Source organism: Phaseolus vulgaris, chromosome 11 (genome assembly GCF_000499845.2).
Source record: "Phaseolus vulgaris cultivar G19833 chromosome 11, P. vulgaris v2.0, whole genome shotgun sequence".
NCBI lineage: Eukaryota > Viridiplantae > Streptophyta > Magnoliopsida > Fabales > Fabaceae > Phaseolus > Phaseolus vulgaris.
The window spans coordinates 3111179-3131038 of NC_023749.2; the positions used below are offsets into that span (position 1 = coordinate 3111179).

A 19860-nucleotide genomic window follows, 5' to 3' on the forward strand; every position below is an offset into this window, starting at 1 on the left:
TTAATTCATTGATACTTAAGTATCGTTGTTATTTAATTTATTTTATTATACATTAAATTTCTTTGACTATAATATTAAAATTTGATTCAATTTTATTACTCTTCCTTGCATTTTTATTGTCCAAAAAACGATATCAATAATTATAACAAAGTAAAAAAAAATTAAACAAAATAATTATAAAAAAATAAAAAATTAAAAAAGTGATGGACCACTGATATTACTAATTTCAATCTGTATAACCTTGAATGTCAAATCAATAACAAATCGATACAATGATAAAAACAAATTAAATTAACTTATTTTCTCATCTCAACACATGTTAGAAGTTAAGATTTTAAAATGTATAAATATCTACCAAACTTATTAAATTGTTGTGAGAAAAGAAGGCAATCTCAACAAGTCATATATTTATACCAAATAAATAACTTAGTTTTTTCCTACCTTTAATTATGTAATCATTAAAAAAATCCAAAAGTTGAATAAAAGTTACTAAGCTCCTAACTTGTGTTTTAACAATTTTGATTTAAAAACCAAACAGAACATATAAGACTTTGGCTTGTACAAAACTATATACATACAAATCCACTAAAAGTAATAATTTGTGATACAAGAGAGTAGAAAATATACTCTGAACAAAATTTTAATCCATTCAAATTTGTCATATAAATTATACTTCTACATGCTTTTAAAAGTGTGCATCTTAGACACACAAAAGTTTTAGAAGGGTCTCAATTTTTTTTTAAATTGGAGAGAATGCAAAAGACAATAATCTTTCAAGTAGTTATATATATTTACACACTAAACATAACTTGTAATTTTATCCTTTCTTTTTTTACAAAACCATCCCTACTAAATATGCAATTTGAGTTGTGCTGCGTTTACTGCTAGGACAAATGTTCCTTGGATGCTTCGTAATTGATGGAATGCTTGTCTTAATTACTGTGGGAAAATTAGGTTTACAGTTACTCATATTTTTCGTGAAGGAAATGCGTGTGCTGATAAGTTGGCTAATTTAGGATTTTTTCATAGATAACCTTTTCTTTGGTATAATAGGCTTCCACCTTGTCTGTTCTTAGAATTCTTTATGAATAGGTATAGTCTACCTATGTATCGTTTTTGTTAACATATGGGTTTTGGTCTAGTCCTCCCGTATTTTTGTATTTTTTTTTCTTTTGTTTAATAATTTTTTTTTTCATGTGATGGTAGATGATTGTTGTTACTTGAGGTGTCAGCCTAGCTGAGATCTTAAGTGGCATAGTGATACCTAATATGAAAGCTTTTATTTTAAAAAAAATATATGCAATCTGAGATTAAAATTATACATATAAAAAATTAACACGACTAATTTATTTTTCTTAAATATATTCAAGACTCATTAAATTTAATTACATTCAATTTTCTATTATAATGTTAAAATTTTGATCAAATAGTTAAGAAGTTCACTACAATAAAATCACTAAAAAGAATTTAATTTTAGAGAAATAATAATTAGTTATTATAGTTATTAAATTAGAAATCATTTTATAGACTTAAAAAAATTATTAATTTTTAAATTAATTTTTACTATTAATAAATAATTTTTAAAATTGGTATTTAATTAGTACTAAAATTTTAATTACCAATTATTTAGATTTTAAATTTGGTAGAAAAACTTTTGTAGTAAATTAAATACCAAGAAACTATTTATCAATAATAAAAACTAATTTAAAAAAAAATCTTTAAAATAGTATTTAGTTTAACCAATATAACAACTAATTAATTTTTTTTTAAAAGATTATTCTATTTTTACAGTGGTTATAGTTTCAGTTGCTATAATAAATTTTCAATATGTGTATTGTACACATTTGTTCAAAATATATATGTTTAGTATATTTTTATATAAAAAAATAACTATAAAATATTACCATCTAACTAAAACATTTTTAAAACTGAATTTAAAATAAACATTATAAAATGCTAAAAAAATAAGTTATTCAATAATAGCCAATTAAAAAGGATTAAGCTAGTAATAAAAACAGTAACTCAATATTCGAATTTATATTATATCTAATATAGTTCAGTTAACTGATCCACTGAAGATTCAGACTCTCTTTTTTCTCTTTCAATAATGTTGTGCTGATATCGAAACGGCATAGAAGATATTTTAGGGAAAGGTGAAAAGACATTTTTTTTTTAATTAAACTAATATATTTTTTTTATTCCTTTTAATAAAAATTAACTCGCATATTTACTCTTTAGGTTACTGTTACTGCTGCTACTATTATTATTTAATTCACAATAAAATATGTTTGAATATATATATATATATATATATATATATATTTAAAGTTTGAAGGAATAATATCTGCATATTCATTTTTTAAACGACTAAAGAGTTGCATAGGAAAGAAACATACTGAAACAAATTATATATATGTAAAGTTTTAAGTAGTTAAGTTTTATTTAATATTCTTATATGTATAGATTTCGATAAAAAAAAGTTATACATTTAATAACTGCCTATTTGAATTACCACATTTAAGAAATGAATTATATTCAATAAACACACTAATTAAAATTATTTGAAAAAATGTTATTTATTATTATAATAATATTATCTATGTAAAGAATATTATTAATGTAAAATATGTATAATTTGGTTAATTGTATTTAAGTTAATTGAATTTTACTAAATCCAACAATTATAATATTTATGTTTGAATCAATGGTCATAACATGTTCAAGTTTCTTTGTTGTAAAGTTTTTAGAATTTTTTTTTTTTTCTAATATTTTTTTATTGTGATGTGAATATCATTAATATATATATATATATAATAATAATAAGATATTTTAATAATTACGGTAATCAAAGTTATTTATATAAAAAACTAAATGAGCATTCTTAATACAATAAACATAAATATATATCTACAAGTATTAGACATAATTAAGTTTTAAATATATTGTAAATTTGATTATTTTGAATTAAAATTTTGTTAATTTTTTTTTGATAAGTACTCAATTTTTTTATATTTTTTAATTGAGTAATTATTATTTTATTTTATTTGAGTTTGTTATCAATTTAATTGACCATTACTTTGTTATTAATTATGCTTCTCTACATATAAAATAAAAACAACTTACTTGAATTTTAAATTTATCATAAATTTAAACATTATTTTCTAATAATTTTTTTAAATAAATGTTCAAAGTCCTTATATTTTTAATTCAATTTCTTACTTGATTCAGGAGAAAATAACAGTTTTATTTTGTATTTTCAAACATAACGTTAAGAACTTGAATAATTAAAAAAATAAAGTTCTCAAATCTTAATTATCTAGTTTTATTAAAAATATGATGTTTTATTTTATAAATTAAATATTAAAATAAAAAACAAATTAACGACATAGAATAATGACATTTTCTGAGAATAATTAAAGTTTTTATAACTTTATTTTTCTTCACGAAATTTAACAAAATCAAGTGATCATATCATCTAAGTTGATTATAAATATTTAATGAAAAAATCAATAAATAATTATTTTAATAAAATATCGATTAAACATATTAAAATTTATAACCAACATTAAACTTAAATAAGCTAATTTTTGTTCATAAGAATATGCAAACTAAATATTACCAATATAAATTATTTATTTGTTTGATATATAATAGCTCGAGGACTTCTTAAACTTGGAGATATTTTAAAAAGAATAAAACAATAATAAATATACATGCTTTTAAATAATTTTATTATAATACTTTTATGCAAAACGGGAGAGTAGTTACTTCAAAAAAACATTTATTATTTTTCAAAAAGCCTTAAACTACATTTATTATTTGATGAAAGAATTAAAAATTTAATTAATTGATTGATTTCAATTAGTTGTAACTATTACTATAAAATATAGATTTTGAAAATGATTGTAATGTAAATTCGCTATCATATACAGTAATTTTAAGTCATGATTTTCTTAAACATATTAATAACAATAATTTCATTAAAATATTTTCTTTTTTAATAAATATATTATTTTTATTCATCTATTTTTTAAATGCACTAAATCTTTAAAACAACTAAAAGAGGCACTATTTTGTATAAGAAATTGAGAAAGAGGATAATTTGTGATAAGAAACTGAATTTAAATTTAAAAAAATGTATAACGGTAACAATTAGAGAAGAGAGTGAGTATAATGTGAAATAAATGAAGTTAGTGAAAGGTTTTTGAGTTTTAAGAGAGTATTTTGTTTTTCAAGAGTGTTGTGCTGGCATGTGGTAACGGCATAGAAGATATTTTAGGGAAAGGTGAAAACGAAAAGAATAAATGAAAAAGAATAAAAAATAAAAAATAGTCATACAAAATGAAAGAAAGAAAAGATGTTGACCAGTCAACTTTGAGTGAAGGATGATCCAACGGTGGATGGGGGAGGGTGAGGAAATGCAGCATCCCCTGACCACAGGATGAGCAGAATTGTAATAGCGAGTAAGGGTTTTTGGTCAATGGAATTGTAATAGTGAGTTTGAAATAAGTAAAAGAGAAGAAAAGGCGTGGCCCACAATGAAAAAAGCCCAATAAAAAAGTAGTTATATAAAGGACTCTTTCCCTTGGAAGAAACCCTGAATAGAGTGGGTTTGTGTGTTGAGGGTTTGTGACGAAGGAACACAAAATGAGTGCAAGAGCGAGTGGGAAGGTGAAATGGTTCAACGATCAGAAGGGGTTTGGGTTCATAACCCCCGATGATGGTTCCGAGGATCTTTTCGTTCATCAATCGCAGATCAAATCTGACGGTTTCCGAAGCCTTGCTGAGGGAGAGTCCGTTGAGTTTGCCATTGAATCTGACAGTGACGGACGCGCCAAGGCGGTCGATGTCACCGGTCCTGACGGTGCCAGCGTCCAGGGAACCCGTCGTGGTGGTGGAGATGGAGGCCGAAGCTACGGTGGTGGACGTGGTGGCGGTGGCGGTGGCTACGGCGGCGGATATGGTGGAGGCGGTGGCTATGGTGGTGGACGAGGTGGAGGTGGCGGCGGCGGTGCTTGCTACAACTGTGGAGAGTCCGGTCACCTAGCTAGGGATTGCTTCCAGGGAGGCAGCGGAGGCGGAGACAGGTACGGCGGCGGTGGAGGTGGAGGAGGTAGATATGGTGGCGGCGGCGGTGGAGGAGGAAGGTATGGAGGAGGCGGTGGAGGCGGCGGCGGTGGAAGCTGCTACAACTGTGGGGAGTCTGGGCACTTTGCCAGAGAATGCCCAACTAATGGTGGTGGTCGTTGAAGTTTGTTTTAGGGTTTTATGTTTATGAATTGCTTTAAGTTTTTTATTTCAAGATGGTTTAGGGTTTCAGTGGTTTATGTTTGGAACTATGAATTTTAATTAGTAGAATAGGTGTGTGGGGTTTTGTTTCTCTTTTGACAATCAGATGTTCATGTGATCTTATTACAAATCTGCCAACAGAGATCAGATCTTGTCATTTTGTTATGGACCTAAATTTTGTTATGTTGCATGTTGAATTATTGCTGGTTGAGTAGAATTCTGAGAAGACTTTGTTATGAAAGATTGGGTTCACTATGTTCTGTGTGATAATTTATATTTTCTGCTGGTGTTTAATGATTTTGAATGAACATTTATTATTTGTCACTCTTTACAAGAAAAGCACGAACTACGAATGGTTGACGTTATCACGACTGACATGTGTTTGGGAAATGGTTTTTGCAGTAGCTGTTGTCTGATCTAATGCAATCTTTTCAGTTTTTTTAATTGAATTTACATCAAATAGAGTAAATCGATGTGTTTTGGGGCAAATGTTGTATAGCAGGGTTTATTGTTTTTGTTCAAAAATAGTTTAGGTTAACTTTAATGCAGTTATTGTAATTGCACTTCGTTCAAATCATTCTTTTGGTATTGATGTGTTGTTTTTGGCTTAAACCCTTTTCATGATGGGATAACATATTACTGTTGTATTGTTGCAGAACAAAAAGTTTTGAATCACGGTATAAACTTTGGTGAATGTTTCAGGATGTTATTTATGTGAAGTGATTTTGAATGTTTAATGAACATGTTTTGAAGAAACATTGTTTTTATTCATTGCCTATCTTTCGTTCTTGATTTATACCTATACTTAACAGAACTTAATCACCAAAATGATTCGAATACTTCTTATATTACCTATATTGCTTGTAATCAATGCATTCTCCATTGTGATAAAAAGACATCTTTAAACATTTTTAAGAACATCTTCTGGTTTACTTTTGTAATTTAAGATTTTAAATTTAGAAGTTTCTATGCCACATTATTATGTGTTAATGGAGATTTTTCTTTTTTTGTAAAACTTTTATATCCTAAACTTAAAACCTATAATGTTTTGCTAATGTCTTAAAACCTATATTCTGGACCATTACAACTATTATACTGCAAATTCTGGACCTTTGATTAAATACTATTATACTAGTTAATAATGAGAGTATATGATTAGTGGTTGAAATATCTTCTGCAAACAAAACTCTTTCAGTTCCAGTAGAGTATGCAGGCCTAGACTAAGTTCTTTGAGGTAGTCGAATAAAATAATTTTTTAATAAATTTTTGTATATTAAACTATAATAACTTTGAAATTAAAAAAAAATGTTAAAATAATTTAATATTTTAATCACATATAACATAATTTTAGCTATAAAAAATGAAGAAAGTACAGACATTTGTATTGAATCATGCTTTTACTTGTTTTGAAAAAGTAATTTTAACATAAGAACAAAATATTTGAATTGAAACGTAATTTTAAATTTTTTTTTTTAAGATAATGTTTAAATTGAAATTTAAGCACCTATGTAAAGTCTTTGTAATATATATATATATATATATATATATATATATATATATAATTTAATCATAAATATCTTCCTATATTCTGTCTCATGTTTTATTGATTATGCAAAACAAAATTAGTAATATAAGAAAAAGAGTTATCTAAGCTTTTAAATACAGGCATGGAAGACTTACTCATGGGCCATTGCTATTCCCAGATTAGGCAATTGCTTCCTGCACTCCCCTGGAAAAAAAACGAAAATGCCCTTAAAAAAATGGGTATCAAAATACAACAATCTCTTCTATATCTATTTTTCTAAAATGTATTATTTTTAATTTTTAATTTTCTGTTCCAAAATAGAATTGGGATTTTTTTTTTAGATTTTTATTTTCGAAACACAATAATCTCTTCTGGTTCTATTTTTTAAAATATATTATTTTCAATTTTAGATTTTCATTTCCAGAATAAAGAGCACTTTCGGAATTTGAAAATTTTGTTGGGTGCAGGTTAAAAAATGTTGGGTATAGGAAGTTTTTGCCCCCAGATTAAAGTGCTTCAAATTTGGGCTTCATCCTTGTAAGCCCACTTTGGATGCTCCACAATTTCCCTCTTCATTTATTCATCAAGCAAATTTTCTCGAGTGATAATGGTTCCTGGATTTTAACATGCTTTTTAAATAAATATTTTTAAAAAAATGAAAACAACTGATATGAAAAATAAAAAAAAATAAAGTAACACAGGAGAGAAAAAAAGAGTAGTACGAGTGATTAATCCTTCATTCTAAAGAAAATGCCTCACGAAAAATATATAAATATGCCTCCCATGTATTCAATTTGTTTGGACAGTTGAAGTTTAACATTTCAGCTTTTTTTTAAAAGAAAAGTGAATAATAAAATAAGACATATTCTAATCTCCACCACGTATCTTCCCTATGCACCTCCATGCTAATTCTAAAAAGTTAGTTTTAACTTTTTTTCTAAAATAATCATAAATAAAACACAACATAATCTTTTTAAATTATCATAGTTGCACCCCATATCTCACCCCATATCTCTGAAACACTTTCATTTTTCTTCAATCACAAATTTTGAGAAAATTACGAGAGGGTTGAAAAGAATATTAATTTAAGAGTGTATGAGAGAGCTTATAAGAGATATTAATTTAAGTGTGTATGAAAGGGTTAACAAGAATATTTTTTATATTCAACATTCTTTAATGCATAAATTTGTTTTCTTAAATTTTGTAATTCATTTTTCACAACGAACAGAAACATAATCACTCGTGCTAAAAATATCATAAAACTTATTCCAAATACAAATCTTAACCAAGTACTATAAGTCGTTACTATCATTGTCACTTTAAAAATACATCACACTCTTTAAAAGAATGATATTATTGAAATTAAAAGAAAAAAAAGTGTGGAAAATAATGAAAAAGTAAAATTCCACAAGGTGAGATTTCTGTCACTAGAAGTTATTATTCTTGATTTGTTTCTTCTTAACAAGTTTTGTTCAGTTTTTATTTTTCTCTCATGCTTTGAGTAAATTTTTTGCAGTTCTCTGATATAGATTGTGTTGGTTAATAAAAAGTTTGGTTTGTCGTTAAAGCATGCATGATAACGAAAAGAGAGGTAAGTGGGAATGAAAAAGTGTGGGAATTTTGCAAGCTTGCAAATGATGGTTGCGTTATACAACAAAAGGTTTGGAGTTCCAAGAAGAATGAAAGGCTCGGTTACTCTTGTCTGATTCCATTCAATGAAAAGTAGATAAAGTTGAGTTTTCTTTTGAAGAAGAAAGGGGAAATTCACATTGATGAACGAGAAAAGAAGAAGGAAAATGTGCTAAAAATGAAACTAAAAACGAATGAAGGAGCATGTCTCCAAAGTTGACAGCATCATCATCTTGTTCTGTTTGGGAGAAAAAAGGAGAGGCATTTAGAGAAGATGATGACCTTTAACTGAAAAGTCTCAGGGCTCTGTGATTATGGTTGTAACTTGTTCTTCTCTTTTGGTTCTTTGCAAGGTTTTGCATGCCTGCTGTTTGTATAAATGAAAAGCTGCATCTGATCTCAGAACTGAAATGAAAGGTCTGTTTACTTTAGATATTTTATAGATCACTGTTTATTCCACTAGCCTTTGGAGGGAAGGAGATACACAATTATTAGATTCCCCACCCAAATCCACATCTGCATGCATATATGTATATGTTACATTATATTACATGAATACATGTATGTGTTGTGTCAATTACTACAGTGTGTAGCAGCCTTAATTTTTGAGAAAGTTGTTCAGTATGATGTTAATGTACGTGTAACAGCAGATGCTGGTTGGTTTGGTTTTGTTTGATTAGGGGTTCTGGTTTTCTTTCATGAACTCATGTCTGCTATCTTCTGCTGCTCATTGAAAAACGTCTGGGAAACTAGGTGGAAAGGAAAAGATAGATGCTGTGGATTTTGGAACTATTCTCTTCTTTCTTCTCTTCTCTTCTCCCATCAGACTACCTTTATTTCATCTCTAATCATTTTCAACTCTGCTCACTCATTGTTGTACAAGAAAAAGGGTGCTCGTTTTCATTCTGAGTTTGCATTTCCGAGGACATGGAACATGAGAGCTTCTTTTGCTTTTGTCACTTCAATTTTGGAAACTTTTTCAGTCTTGCCAAATTCAGATTTTATCAGAAAAAACAACAACAAAAAATGTGCTTGAGTTTTATGTTAGGAAAAATATCTCTTGGACATCTAGTGAGATGAAGAAATGTTGAGAAAAATATAGACTGATAGGAAAAGTGATGAAGAGAAATGGTAACTGGGGTTGTGTTGTTTGTATAATTTTTGTTTGCTTTATATGAAGTGTGTTCTTGTTTAATAAAAAAGCTACATCAGTTTTTGTACAAGGACAGTTATTATTTAAGTAACATAATGACATTACTGTCATCTGAATTACTTTTATGCTCTTTAGTTGCTTTCTTCCTTTCAGAAGATTGATGTTGCTACTTCTTTTATCTCTTTATAGTTAATTGTAAACGAAAAGAGAAAAGGTATATCGAAAAGTGTGCTTTCTCTTTTCTAAATCATTTTCTGCCAAGTTTTGTGCTTCCAAATGAATGGATACGAGAATCCAACGCTCATTTGATTCATGTAACTATTGTTAAAAGTTTGAAGAAAAAAATAATATTTTACTTGAGATATAGGTTATATTTTAGAAGATGAACACATTTTAAAAGATTATAAACTGTTAAGTGAAAATTATGAATGTAATATTTGTCCATGCAAAGAGACCCTTCAGAATAAAAAATTGAACCATTATATATGTTTACATTAGTTTCTGTTTTTTTACATTCACCTCACAACTGAAAAAATATTATTTTATTAAAAAATAACAATTGTAAAGTATACGTTTTTTTATAAACAGTGATGTCAAAATATTTTTTTTTTCTAAAAAATTCATTGACAGGAATCATTCGTTGGTAAAAATTATGTCATGTTAGATGTTTTTCTCTAATAAACTGTCTGAACATTATTTATTAAAATATATATCTTTTTAGGTCTGGAGGAGTTGAATTGGTAAAGTCAACCAGTATCATTCCTTTTCTTCTTCTTTCCCATTCATACGACGATATAATTTCTCAATGCAAGTAAACAAAAGTCTATTTTAAATAAATAAGTAAAAACAAGTACAGTTTAATTTAATTTGCAAAATTTCTTTTTAAATGTGTTTTGTATTATGGATACCAATTACCAAGTGTGTGATATAGCTAAATATTTTCTCAATTGTAAGATCAAATACTTTACTAATAACATAAGAAAGATGAGTCTAAATTCTGATAATCAATCTCTAACCTTCAATATGCAATTAATCTCATAATATTAAAATTAATTTTGCAATCTATCCTAATACAAACTCAAAATCGATGACTTATTAGGACTTTGTAAATATACACTACACTTAAGACAAAAGTACGCATTATTGAACAATATTTATTACTTTCACTTGTCTTATATCGAATCCTAAGTTAGACATCGAGGTACCTTTTGTAAGTAACTCACCTCCACTGTTCGGGACCGAATGTGTACAACAGATGACGTCAAATGCAATTAACAACATAAGATTGACAATTTCCAGTCCATTCAACAACATAAAGAACATGTTTTATTAATTATTGAAGAGTCCTTTTTCCTTTTTATTCTTACTTCTATTTATATGTTAGTGATAGTAATTGTATTCATTATTGGAAATTTTTTAAATATTTTAAACACACGATGATAGAATTTATAAACATTTTGTTAAATTTATTCAACTGATACAAAGGGATGGAAAAATAAAACATGAAAAGGTTGTTATGAATTTGATGAATTTTCAAGTTACAAGTATTACTCTTACATACAAAACAATTAATATTATATTATTTATTGTATGTTCTTATTAAAATCAACTTAGTACTTAATTTTTAATTGGGATCAATTTAATCCACACCCGAAAGACATGAAATTGAAGAATAGAAAAAAAAAACAATAAAAAAGGAAGGAGGAAAAAAATGAATGTTGTAACTTTACAGCTTTTATCAAAATTTGTTTTACATAATTTTTTTACGAAAAAAAGTACAGAGAAGAAGAAAAAAGGACGCAACAATGGAAAAAATGAAAAAGTAAAAATCACTTGTTTTGAATATTAATAATTGATTTTAAAATCTAACCTATTTAATTAGGTCCCTTTGGGATGACATCTATACTATAGAGATCTTTCACTTAAGGGACAAAAAAAATTAGCTATATTAATTATAATAGATATTGGAAGATATGCTATTCACTTTCAATGTATATATAACAAACTTGGTTATAAATTATTGAATGAAAAATACTTAATCAGAAACTCATGACTTAATACTATTTTTTATTATTTATTGTAATTTTAAAATTCCTCTACTTTTCATTAATTTGATCATTGAAAAATCTTCTATATATTCTCGATAAATTCAGCAACCACACTTCAAGGACCAACTTGATGACTAGGTTCAATTTTTTTTTAAGCTTCCTCATATTTAAAGAACTATTTTTAATTTTGATGTATTTAAAAATATATAATGCACCATATATTTTCCTATTAAATTTTGAATTAGGTGGATTAATAAATGATTGAAGATTATTTTAGCAAGTGAAGCTTATTATTATTTGAAGAAAGCCTTAAATTTTAATCATTTTAGTAAATTTTGTAATAAGTGACATTTATATATATATATATATATATATATATATATATATGAAAAAACCCTTAAATCTTAATAATTTTGAAAAAAGGTATTATTTATCACAAAAATGTATATATTTTATTGGTATCCCCAAGAATTTATTTATTAATATGATTTCTTTGACTTTTATTGGACTTATCACTAGTATTTAATTTTTCTTACTGGTTTGAAATTTTCCATTAACCTTATAACGATTTTCGAATAAATTTATTCAATAGTTTGTAAAATATTTTGAAAGTAGATTTTTTAAAAGGTTAGTTTCTAATAAGAGTTTTATTATAATTTTTTGTAGAAATTCATAAATCTTATCTTTTCGTTTTATTCGTTTGTTGTTATGATAACTGTCGGTGACAAAGTGGTCGCAAAACTAGCTTAACGAAGAGAAGGAAATGGAAGAAGAATAATAATACAATACTAAATTCAGAATGTGACTCAACTCTCATTTATCATTCTTCACATTAACCATCAGAGTTAATCATTTCAGCAAAAAGCACGAGTTTCAACTTGAAGACTGCAACACTTAGTGGCCGTGATGAGGGTGGTGAAGCGGCGAAGGCGCGGTGGCATTCAGCTGTTGTGGCGGCAGAAGCGGTGGAGGGCATTGGTAACACTTCGTGAAGAGTCCAAACGTGTCAATCTGGTGTACGAAGTTAACCATGCTGGCCCACCCACCAAATCCAAAGCCCACCACTAGGACCCACACCACCACAAACGAGTTGATGATAAAGGTTCCAACCCATCTTCCAACAAACTTGGGAGGCTGTTCCACCGCATTCTGCATCACACACACCACGTTCAAAATGTTACTATACAAACACAATATTCTCTGTTTCCACCAATGTTGCACCTTAATATACCAAGCTTGTTTATTTAAAACAATGGTGATAAAGAATGTTAGAAAGTGATTGGTTATCGAGAAAATCCCGGGGTCTGTCTGCTAGACGGTGACCATACGCTAACTCTTCACAATCATAATTTTCCTTTCCTCATCCCTATTCTTTGTGTTTGTTGTAGACACAGTAAAAGCAAACAGTAAATAACAAAATGCTTAAAACAGAAACAATGAATGGAATAAATTCCAACAATGCTGTGGTGTTCACGAAGTCAAAACTTCTGGGTTCCGACAGTGATGTTTCATAGAGATTGGATGACCCACATATCTACTTTTTTTTCCTTTTGCCCTTCTTAAGTTTACTCAAAATAAAACTTGTTTCTTGTTTAGTTTAGCTTTCTCCTTTGCCACTCAACAAGTAGTTAATGAAGGGTACGGTATGAACAGATTTGAGACTAGGTAGTAGTAGTAGTAGTACAATTGTAGCCCGTGAAGTAGATAGGACAAGTTTTTAGAAAATGTAACTGTTCAGATTTATGATTAAGAAATGATGTGTTTGTGTGAAATGAAGATGAAAAATATGGTACCTGTCGAGCAGAGGATGATTTGAAGGTGAAGATGTGGGCGAGGGCAGGGATGATGTAAACGGTGAAGCTGACAAGGAGAGAGCCAACGGTGGAGTTGATGGGGCCAAAGAAGGGGAAGATGATGGCCAAGAACCATATGGGGATCACCACTGGTAATCTCACCAAAGCACGCTTGCATAAGCTCTTGCACTCATGCATCCCTGTTGCTTTCTCCCACACGAAGTATAATGGGGTGCATGCAAACCCGAATGTTATAAACTGCAAGTCACAGAATTTAACCATTCAATTCAATTACAATAGTACATAATAGCATGGCCATATAAGTATAATTTGATAGATGAAGAATGAATGAATAGGTAAAAATGAGTGTTCTTGCCTGGTGGATGAGCATTAAAATGACAGCCATGTCACGGAAGGGTGATTTTGGGAGGAGAGCAAAAGCATTGGAGTGATTAAGAAGCATGTCTCCGAATGCCCAATACACTGCTGCTGCAGATGGAAGCGTCAGTGTCAGCACATACAGGGTTGCCAGCAGATATATAGCCTTGAACTTTTGAGGTTTCCACATCGCGTGCATTATCTCCCTGTATCAGTAGTACAACTCTCATTAATTAACAGTACTATCATATCATCCTCATCCTCATCATAACTACTACAATTTCTGCAATCAAACTTACATTATTTGCTCTTTTTGTTTTATCTTTAACTGAATAACACATTCTCTGCATTCATTTTTGTCTGTCAAAATAACTAAGAAGTATGGATGATTGAGTTTTATGAAGTTGTTCCTTTAGTTCCTGTTGTGCCTCTTGTTTCTTACATATCAGTTAATGTCTTTCTCGAATGTTGAAAAAGGTACATACTAATTAACCAAGGGTGAAAATGAGGAATGAAAAGAATGTACTCAAATGTCAATGAAGAACAATGAGGGAAAATTCTTCATATAGGGAATAAAGGTGCTCATAAAGATACCATTTTTCCAAGGTAAAAAGAAAAGGGAATATTTTGTTGGAGCAAAGTTTAGATTTTGCTGAGTTGTGAGAAGAGACCTGAAAGCAAAGAAGCAGCGTTCACTGAGGAAAGCTGGATCTATAAGGAAGGGCCCTTTTCATGATATAAAGCAATAAAGCATCCAAACGTTTAAGAGAAAGAGTCTAGGCTTTCTCCAAAACTCAAGGATAGCAAAGAAAGAAGGCACTTTTTTTTGCCTCCCACGCCTTCCAAGGGTATTTTCGGGAAAGAGGTCTTCTGATGATGACCAATGCAAGATATTTTTGGTTTTTGTAAACTACATAAAGCACTCTTTTTTACATACTTCTCTTCACCCCAAAAGCTTGTGTACAAAATAAAAACAGTTTGTATTAGAATGTATATATTATTGTTATAGAGCTTCTGGATGTTCTGAAATGAAAATAGAGAAAAAAGAAAGAGACTTAAGATGGGTCATTAATTAGATCTTCTGTGTTCAGATTATGTCTACAGAAGTGAAGGTTGAGTCACTAGCAAATGACGTTAAGGCTGAGCAGTTGCATTGTTATTTCGCTTTCCAATTTGGAGTTATCTTAATTAGACAGTAGTAACTAGTGATTCGTCCAAAGGCAAGGCCAAGTGGAAGAAATAAGCATGGCAAATTTGCTAAAACGTAAAAGACACGAATATGTATCTGAGATTGTCTTACACAGTAACAGCATGTCCCCCAAATGTGTAGAGAATGTTTGTGGCCCCCGTAAAATATAGAACCAATTTGGTCGGACCCGAATGCTTAACTCCTTCCGTCTAACCAAAAAACAGTTGGAGAAGCAAACTATTACAAATATATTGATGATGCAATTAATAGTTTAACATCATCAGTAATAGTAATTTTAGATTTTAATAAACAGCTGATTAACTGTAACTTTGTGATTAGTGTTACCTGACCGTGAAGGAGAGAGGCAACTGTGAGGTACCAAGCAGTGTAAGTGGTCATGAGGAGGCCCAAAAAGGACCAGATTCTGTAGTTGTGAAAGGAAGGAATAAAGACAGTGGTGGCACAGCAAGCTCCGAAGATGTAAGTCCAAGTTCTCTTGTCCAGGTTGTCATTTATGTAATATATGTTACTGAACAACATTAAAACAATATTCAGACCCCAATGAAGTTGCAGCAGGTAAGGTTAATATGGGACATGCATGTGATGTTGGTTCCTTGGCTTGATTAAGATAAAAATATAAATTACTATAATAAAGAATTTATGTATCTAGCCAGAACTAATAAACAATGAAGAAAGAGTTAAAGGAAGGGTCAGAGGATTCAGATTAAGTTGGGGTAGGTACCTTGCACAAGCTATCAGTTGTATGACAGATCCAAACAGAAGAAATGTGCAGTTAAAGGCCAAACCCACGTTTCTCCAGTGCTTCCCGAGGAGCCCGTCTAGAACCTCAAACCACTGCATAATACATGTCATTAAAACGACAATCAGATTTGAAACTTAATTAAGAGAATGTACTTTGAACTTGTATTAAAATAAGTTGTGTCAATGTTGGTGAGTTGAACCTGGATGACATGGTTTCTGAAGTTAACTTTTTCTCTCTCTTTTCTTGTTCTGTATTCAACGTAGAGTATGCTAATGAGGTAAGCCGTCCAGCTGCCAAGTAAACCGTATAAGAGTTGAAAAAGTATGCCAGAGAGCATTCCCAGCTGGGAAAATGAGTATGGCAACGTAAGCAGCACTTGAGCCACCTGACATGTTGAGGAGATAACGTAAACATGATTCTCAAAAGAACAACATTAACAACATACGAACAAGGAAGCTCGTGATGTTGGAACATAACGAAAGATAATAAGCTATATAGAAAGGAATATGTTCTTAAAACCAACCACCAACCTGGTTGGAAGCACAGCTGAACCAAGCATCATAAGCAGAACCACCGTGCCACAAGAAGCTAGATAACTGGGATTTTACGTCCTTTGGCTTTCCTTCGGTTTCCATTTCCACGTAGTTCCCTGCTATTACTGTTTCAACCACCTTATCCGATGCCATTTCTTTGGCTTCGTGGATCACTTTCACTTTCTTTCTAGTCTCTCAAGTCTCAAAATCCTATTGTGTTGGGGCCACTGAGTCTAGCTCCTTGATGTGGTGACTTGTTGTTGTTTTGAGGAGATGGGGTTTGAGAGTTTGAATGAAAGTAGGTGTGGGGTGAGTTGAGGTTGGAAAAGAAATGGAAGAGAAGATGGTAGGAGAGGAGTGTTGAAGTGGTGGTATATATACAGGACAGGACACAAAAGGGTTCTCGAAGGTTGAGAGAGAGAGTGTGTATGAAAGGTGTTGTAGAGGGTTGTTTTGGGAAGCGAGTGAATCCACTTTTTGAAGAACAAAAAGTAAAAGCTCCCGAGGTACTTTGACGAAAAATACCTTGGTTCTGTTCTTGAGTTGAGTCCCTTTTTGTAATTACAACCTTTGTTATTTACCTTAATGCTCACGTCTTGGTTTGGATTGGGCCATGAGTTGTGAACAAATTTCATTTAAAAATGAGTAAATTGCTCTGAAATGACATATTTTACTACCTGCTTAGGAAGCGTGATGGCTTGTCCGCACGAGCGGGCCTCTCGCAATCCGAGCTAATGATAATGGCAATTTTCCTTTTCCCAACTTCACTGTTCTTTCAATTCTGATCAATTTGGCCATTTGTGATTATGTTTTTTAATTGCCCGGTAAGATCAGAGAGAGCTGAATGAACACTTTAGTAAACAGTTATTTGTAGTTTTACTCCAATGTTCATGAACCAAAGTTTTGACCCTTTAATTTTAATGGTTTTACATTGGCCAAAGTTGAATCTAGCAAAGCATGCTTAGTTGATAGTTTTATAGCAGACACAAATGGAACTGCGACCAACCTTGTCCACACCTTTGCCTTAACCTTAATTTTTGGCTCACATATTTATCCCTTTGGTTATGGTGTTGGAGTAGCAAAAGTACGTTTGTGGGAGAACAAGGTCAATTTTGGAGAGGACAAAGGGATGAAAAAAGAAATAAGCAAAGGAAGGAGTGTAGGAAATAATAACAGTGTAGACCGCATGATTGCAGCCAAACGGGCGTGGTCGCTTTGCAAGTCGAAGAAAGCTGCTTTTGTCACATGGCCAACTCTTTGTAGACTCGAGAATCCCTTCCACCAAATTCCATGCTCAAAACCCAATTAGAACATATTCCACATGCAATTTATTTGCTCATATTTGCATATGCACAATAATATAATGGCATAAGGGATAAATACATACACAAAACATTGGTAGCATTGTTAGATCATGTGCCCTTGCCCAGCTGCACCTCTAAATTGTTAATATTTATCTTCATTTTCTGTAGTACTCTTATATTCTCCCGTGTCTCCTTGAAAGAAAAAAAAATAATTATTCTCTATATGTTATCTTCATCCCATAGATTCTCTCTGTTTTTTACCCTCCTCCGAAAGATGGAATTTATTGTTCTAGCTGCCATCATTAAGATTTTCTTATTCTTTTTTAGTACACCAGCACTTTTTACCTTCGAGTAAAACAAACAAATAGAGCCAACCTTTCTTTAGTTCTGCCAAATATTTATTCAATAATTTTGAACCTTGAAGGAATACATTATATTTCATGGTGGGTAAAATGGTTCATTTCTTTCACCCCTCGTTTTCACTGTCAAGAATTTTTCTGACAGTGGTCCAAATAGTGCAGGGAAAAGTTACAGCCTCCAGATTTGTCTTTTTTAAATTTGAATGCCTTGGCCAAAGAGCTCACTGGTTATTCTCCTTCCGTTCATGATGATAAACCATGATGAGTTTGTCTTTTTTATGAGTTGAGATAAGAACATCATTTACATAGTGGTGCTGCTTATCATACTGAGGGTAGAAATTAAAATAGAAAGGGAAGCATGCATGACTTGAGGGTCCAAAAAGCATAAGGTTTAGCAGCAGCCAAACATATTCATGAAGAATGTTGGACGCCCTCATCCCACTCCTTGTTTAGTCACACTTTCAACTCACTGGGACCAGAAACATTCTCTGTAGCTGCTGTCTCCTTGACCAACTTCATTCTATTGCCTACCTTCTAGTTTGTTTAAACTTATTCTTAGCATAATCAACACCTTTGCACCCCATTTATTACTATCTATCAGCTCTTGATGGTATTAAATTTTACCCATGCGGCAAAATGTCCTTTTTATGTTGTTTCCAACGTTGGATCAACTAAGAGTTCTACTGACCTTCATTGTCAGGAGAATTGGTGGTTAACGTGGGTGTCTGCATAATTAGCACATTCACCCTGTTCTGCACGTTTTTAAGCAATTCCGAAGCAAAATGATGTTTATGAACGATTCCATTTTCTGCTTCAATTATGATTCTTCTCTAGCGGTTTCCAACAGTGCCATTTGTTACGAATTTTTTGCTTCATGTTTACGCTTGCTAATACTAGTTAGTGACATTTTGAGTCATTTTTGTTTGGAGTTGATTTTGCAAAATTCATGTCAAAGTGACTCAGCAGAAACAAGTTAAGTGATTGGAGAAACCTATTGATATAAATAGCAAATCAAGAACGAATACAGTTTTTATGAAGCTTGGATTAAAACATTTAAGACAGGCATGTCATGGTGGAGACAGTTTTTTTAGTTGAATCATATCACGGTCCACAATTGTGGTTGGGGACCATGGATGAAAAGTTACATTTTTTATTCCAATGATAATGTTGAAACAGAAACAGAATTTCAAGTTTTAACCGAATGCTTGTATTTGTCGGACTCAACAAACAACTAACAATATCTAGTGTGCCTACTAAAGTTGGCAGCATGCTACACCATTTAGTGGTGAACTTGGTTGAGATTTCGGGAAGTCAAACCTATAAAGAGCAATCAAAATCTATAGCTGAATCTGGTTTGTCTGGAAAAGAGTATATGCTGATGTTCAACCACTTAGCTTACTTACATTAGAGTAGAACATGATCATACCATAATCATGTATGAAATCCACTCTGAAGGTATATTTAATCTATCTTAACTTAAGCAAGAAAAAAGATGATGATACTAAGAATTACTTTCTTTATCTTTACTTCTAGGGATGATTATGCACTGCAATGATTAAAACTCCTCATGTTTTTGGCATCTATATCTCCTTTCATGCTATTTTTGAATGTGGGTTTCCCTCTCCCTGTGGTGATCATGGAAGATTGACGTTAGCAGTTTTGGAACTGCATTGACTCGTGATTCCATTGCATAACGTGGCTACTTACTATTGCAGCATTATTACATGACTAATTGTTGATGCAGTGGTGGTCAACCTTGTTAGCAAAGATGCATGTCTGTGCTTGCATACGCAATATAATTGGTGTGATGTAATTTATCCACAAACACCATCATGGTAGCCCATCTTTTTGGCATCCATGCTGTAGCTGGGTCTCTCCTGTCACCAAAAGAATCCCA

General features: G+C 31.0%; 2 protein-coding genes across 2 annotated transcripts; one reads left to right on the forward strand and one right to left on the reverse strand.

The window, feature by feature from the left end:
• The first annotated feature begins 4582 nt into the window (after window positions 1–4582).
• On the forward strand, window positions 4583–5544 carry LOC137820856 (cold shock protein 2). The gene has a single exon (XM_068625150.1). It carries the CDS (start codon window positions 4648–4650, stop codon window positions 5248–5250), a length of 603 nt encoding a protein of 200 aa, XP_068481251.1. The 5' UTR covers window positions 4583–4647; the 3' UTR covers window positions 5251–5544.
• A 6869-nt stretch (window positions 5545–12413) lies between these two features.
• LOC137828085 (auxin transporter-like protein 5) lies at window positions 12414–16650 on the reverse strand. The gene is made up of 8 exons (XM_068634508.1): window positions 16298–16650; window positions 15967–16152; window positions 15747–15859; window positions 15350–15533; window positions 15116–15213; window positions 13814–14021; window positions 13438–13695; window positions 12414–12793 (listed from the first exon to the last, which is right to left on the reverse strand). Exons 1-8 carry the CDS (start codon window positions 16451–16453, stop codon window positions 12539–12541), a joined length of 1458 nt encoding a protein of 485 aa, XP_068490609.1. The 5' UTR covers window positions 16454–16650; the 3' UTR covers window positions 12414–12538.
• Window positions 16651–19860: the final 3210 nt, after the last annotated feature.

Bases quoted from the DNA above. Each gene is read 5' to 3' on its own strand.
- LOC137820856 (XM_068625150.1), top strand. From the start codon at position 4,648: ATGAGTGCAAGAGCGAGTGGGAAGGTGAAATGGTTCAACGATCAGAAG.
- LOC137828085 (XM_068634508.1), bottom strand. From the start codon at position 16,453: ATGGCATCGGATAAGGTGGTTGAAACAGTAATAGCAGGGAACTACGTG. The intron at 16,153-16,297 runs GTTGGTGGTTGG...TCAACATGTCAG, and splicing joins TCAGCTGTGCTTCCAACCAG to GTGGCTCAAGTGCTGCTTAC. The intron at 12,794-13,437 runs GTACCATATTTT...TGTGTGATGCAG, and splicing joins AATCATCCTCTGCTCGACAG to AATGCGGTGGAACAGCCTCC.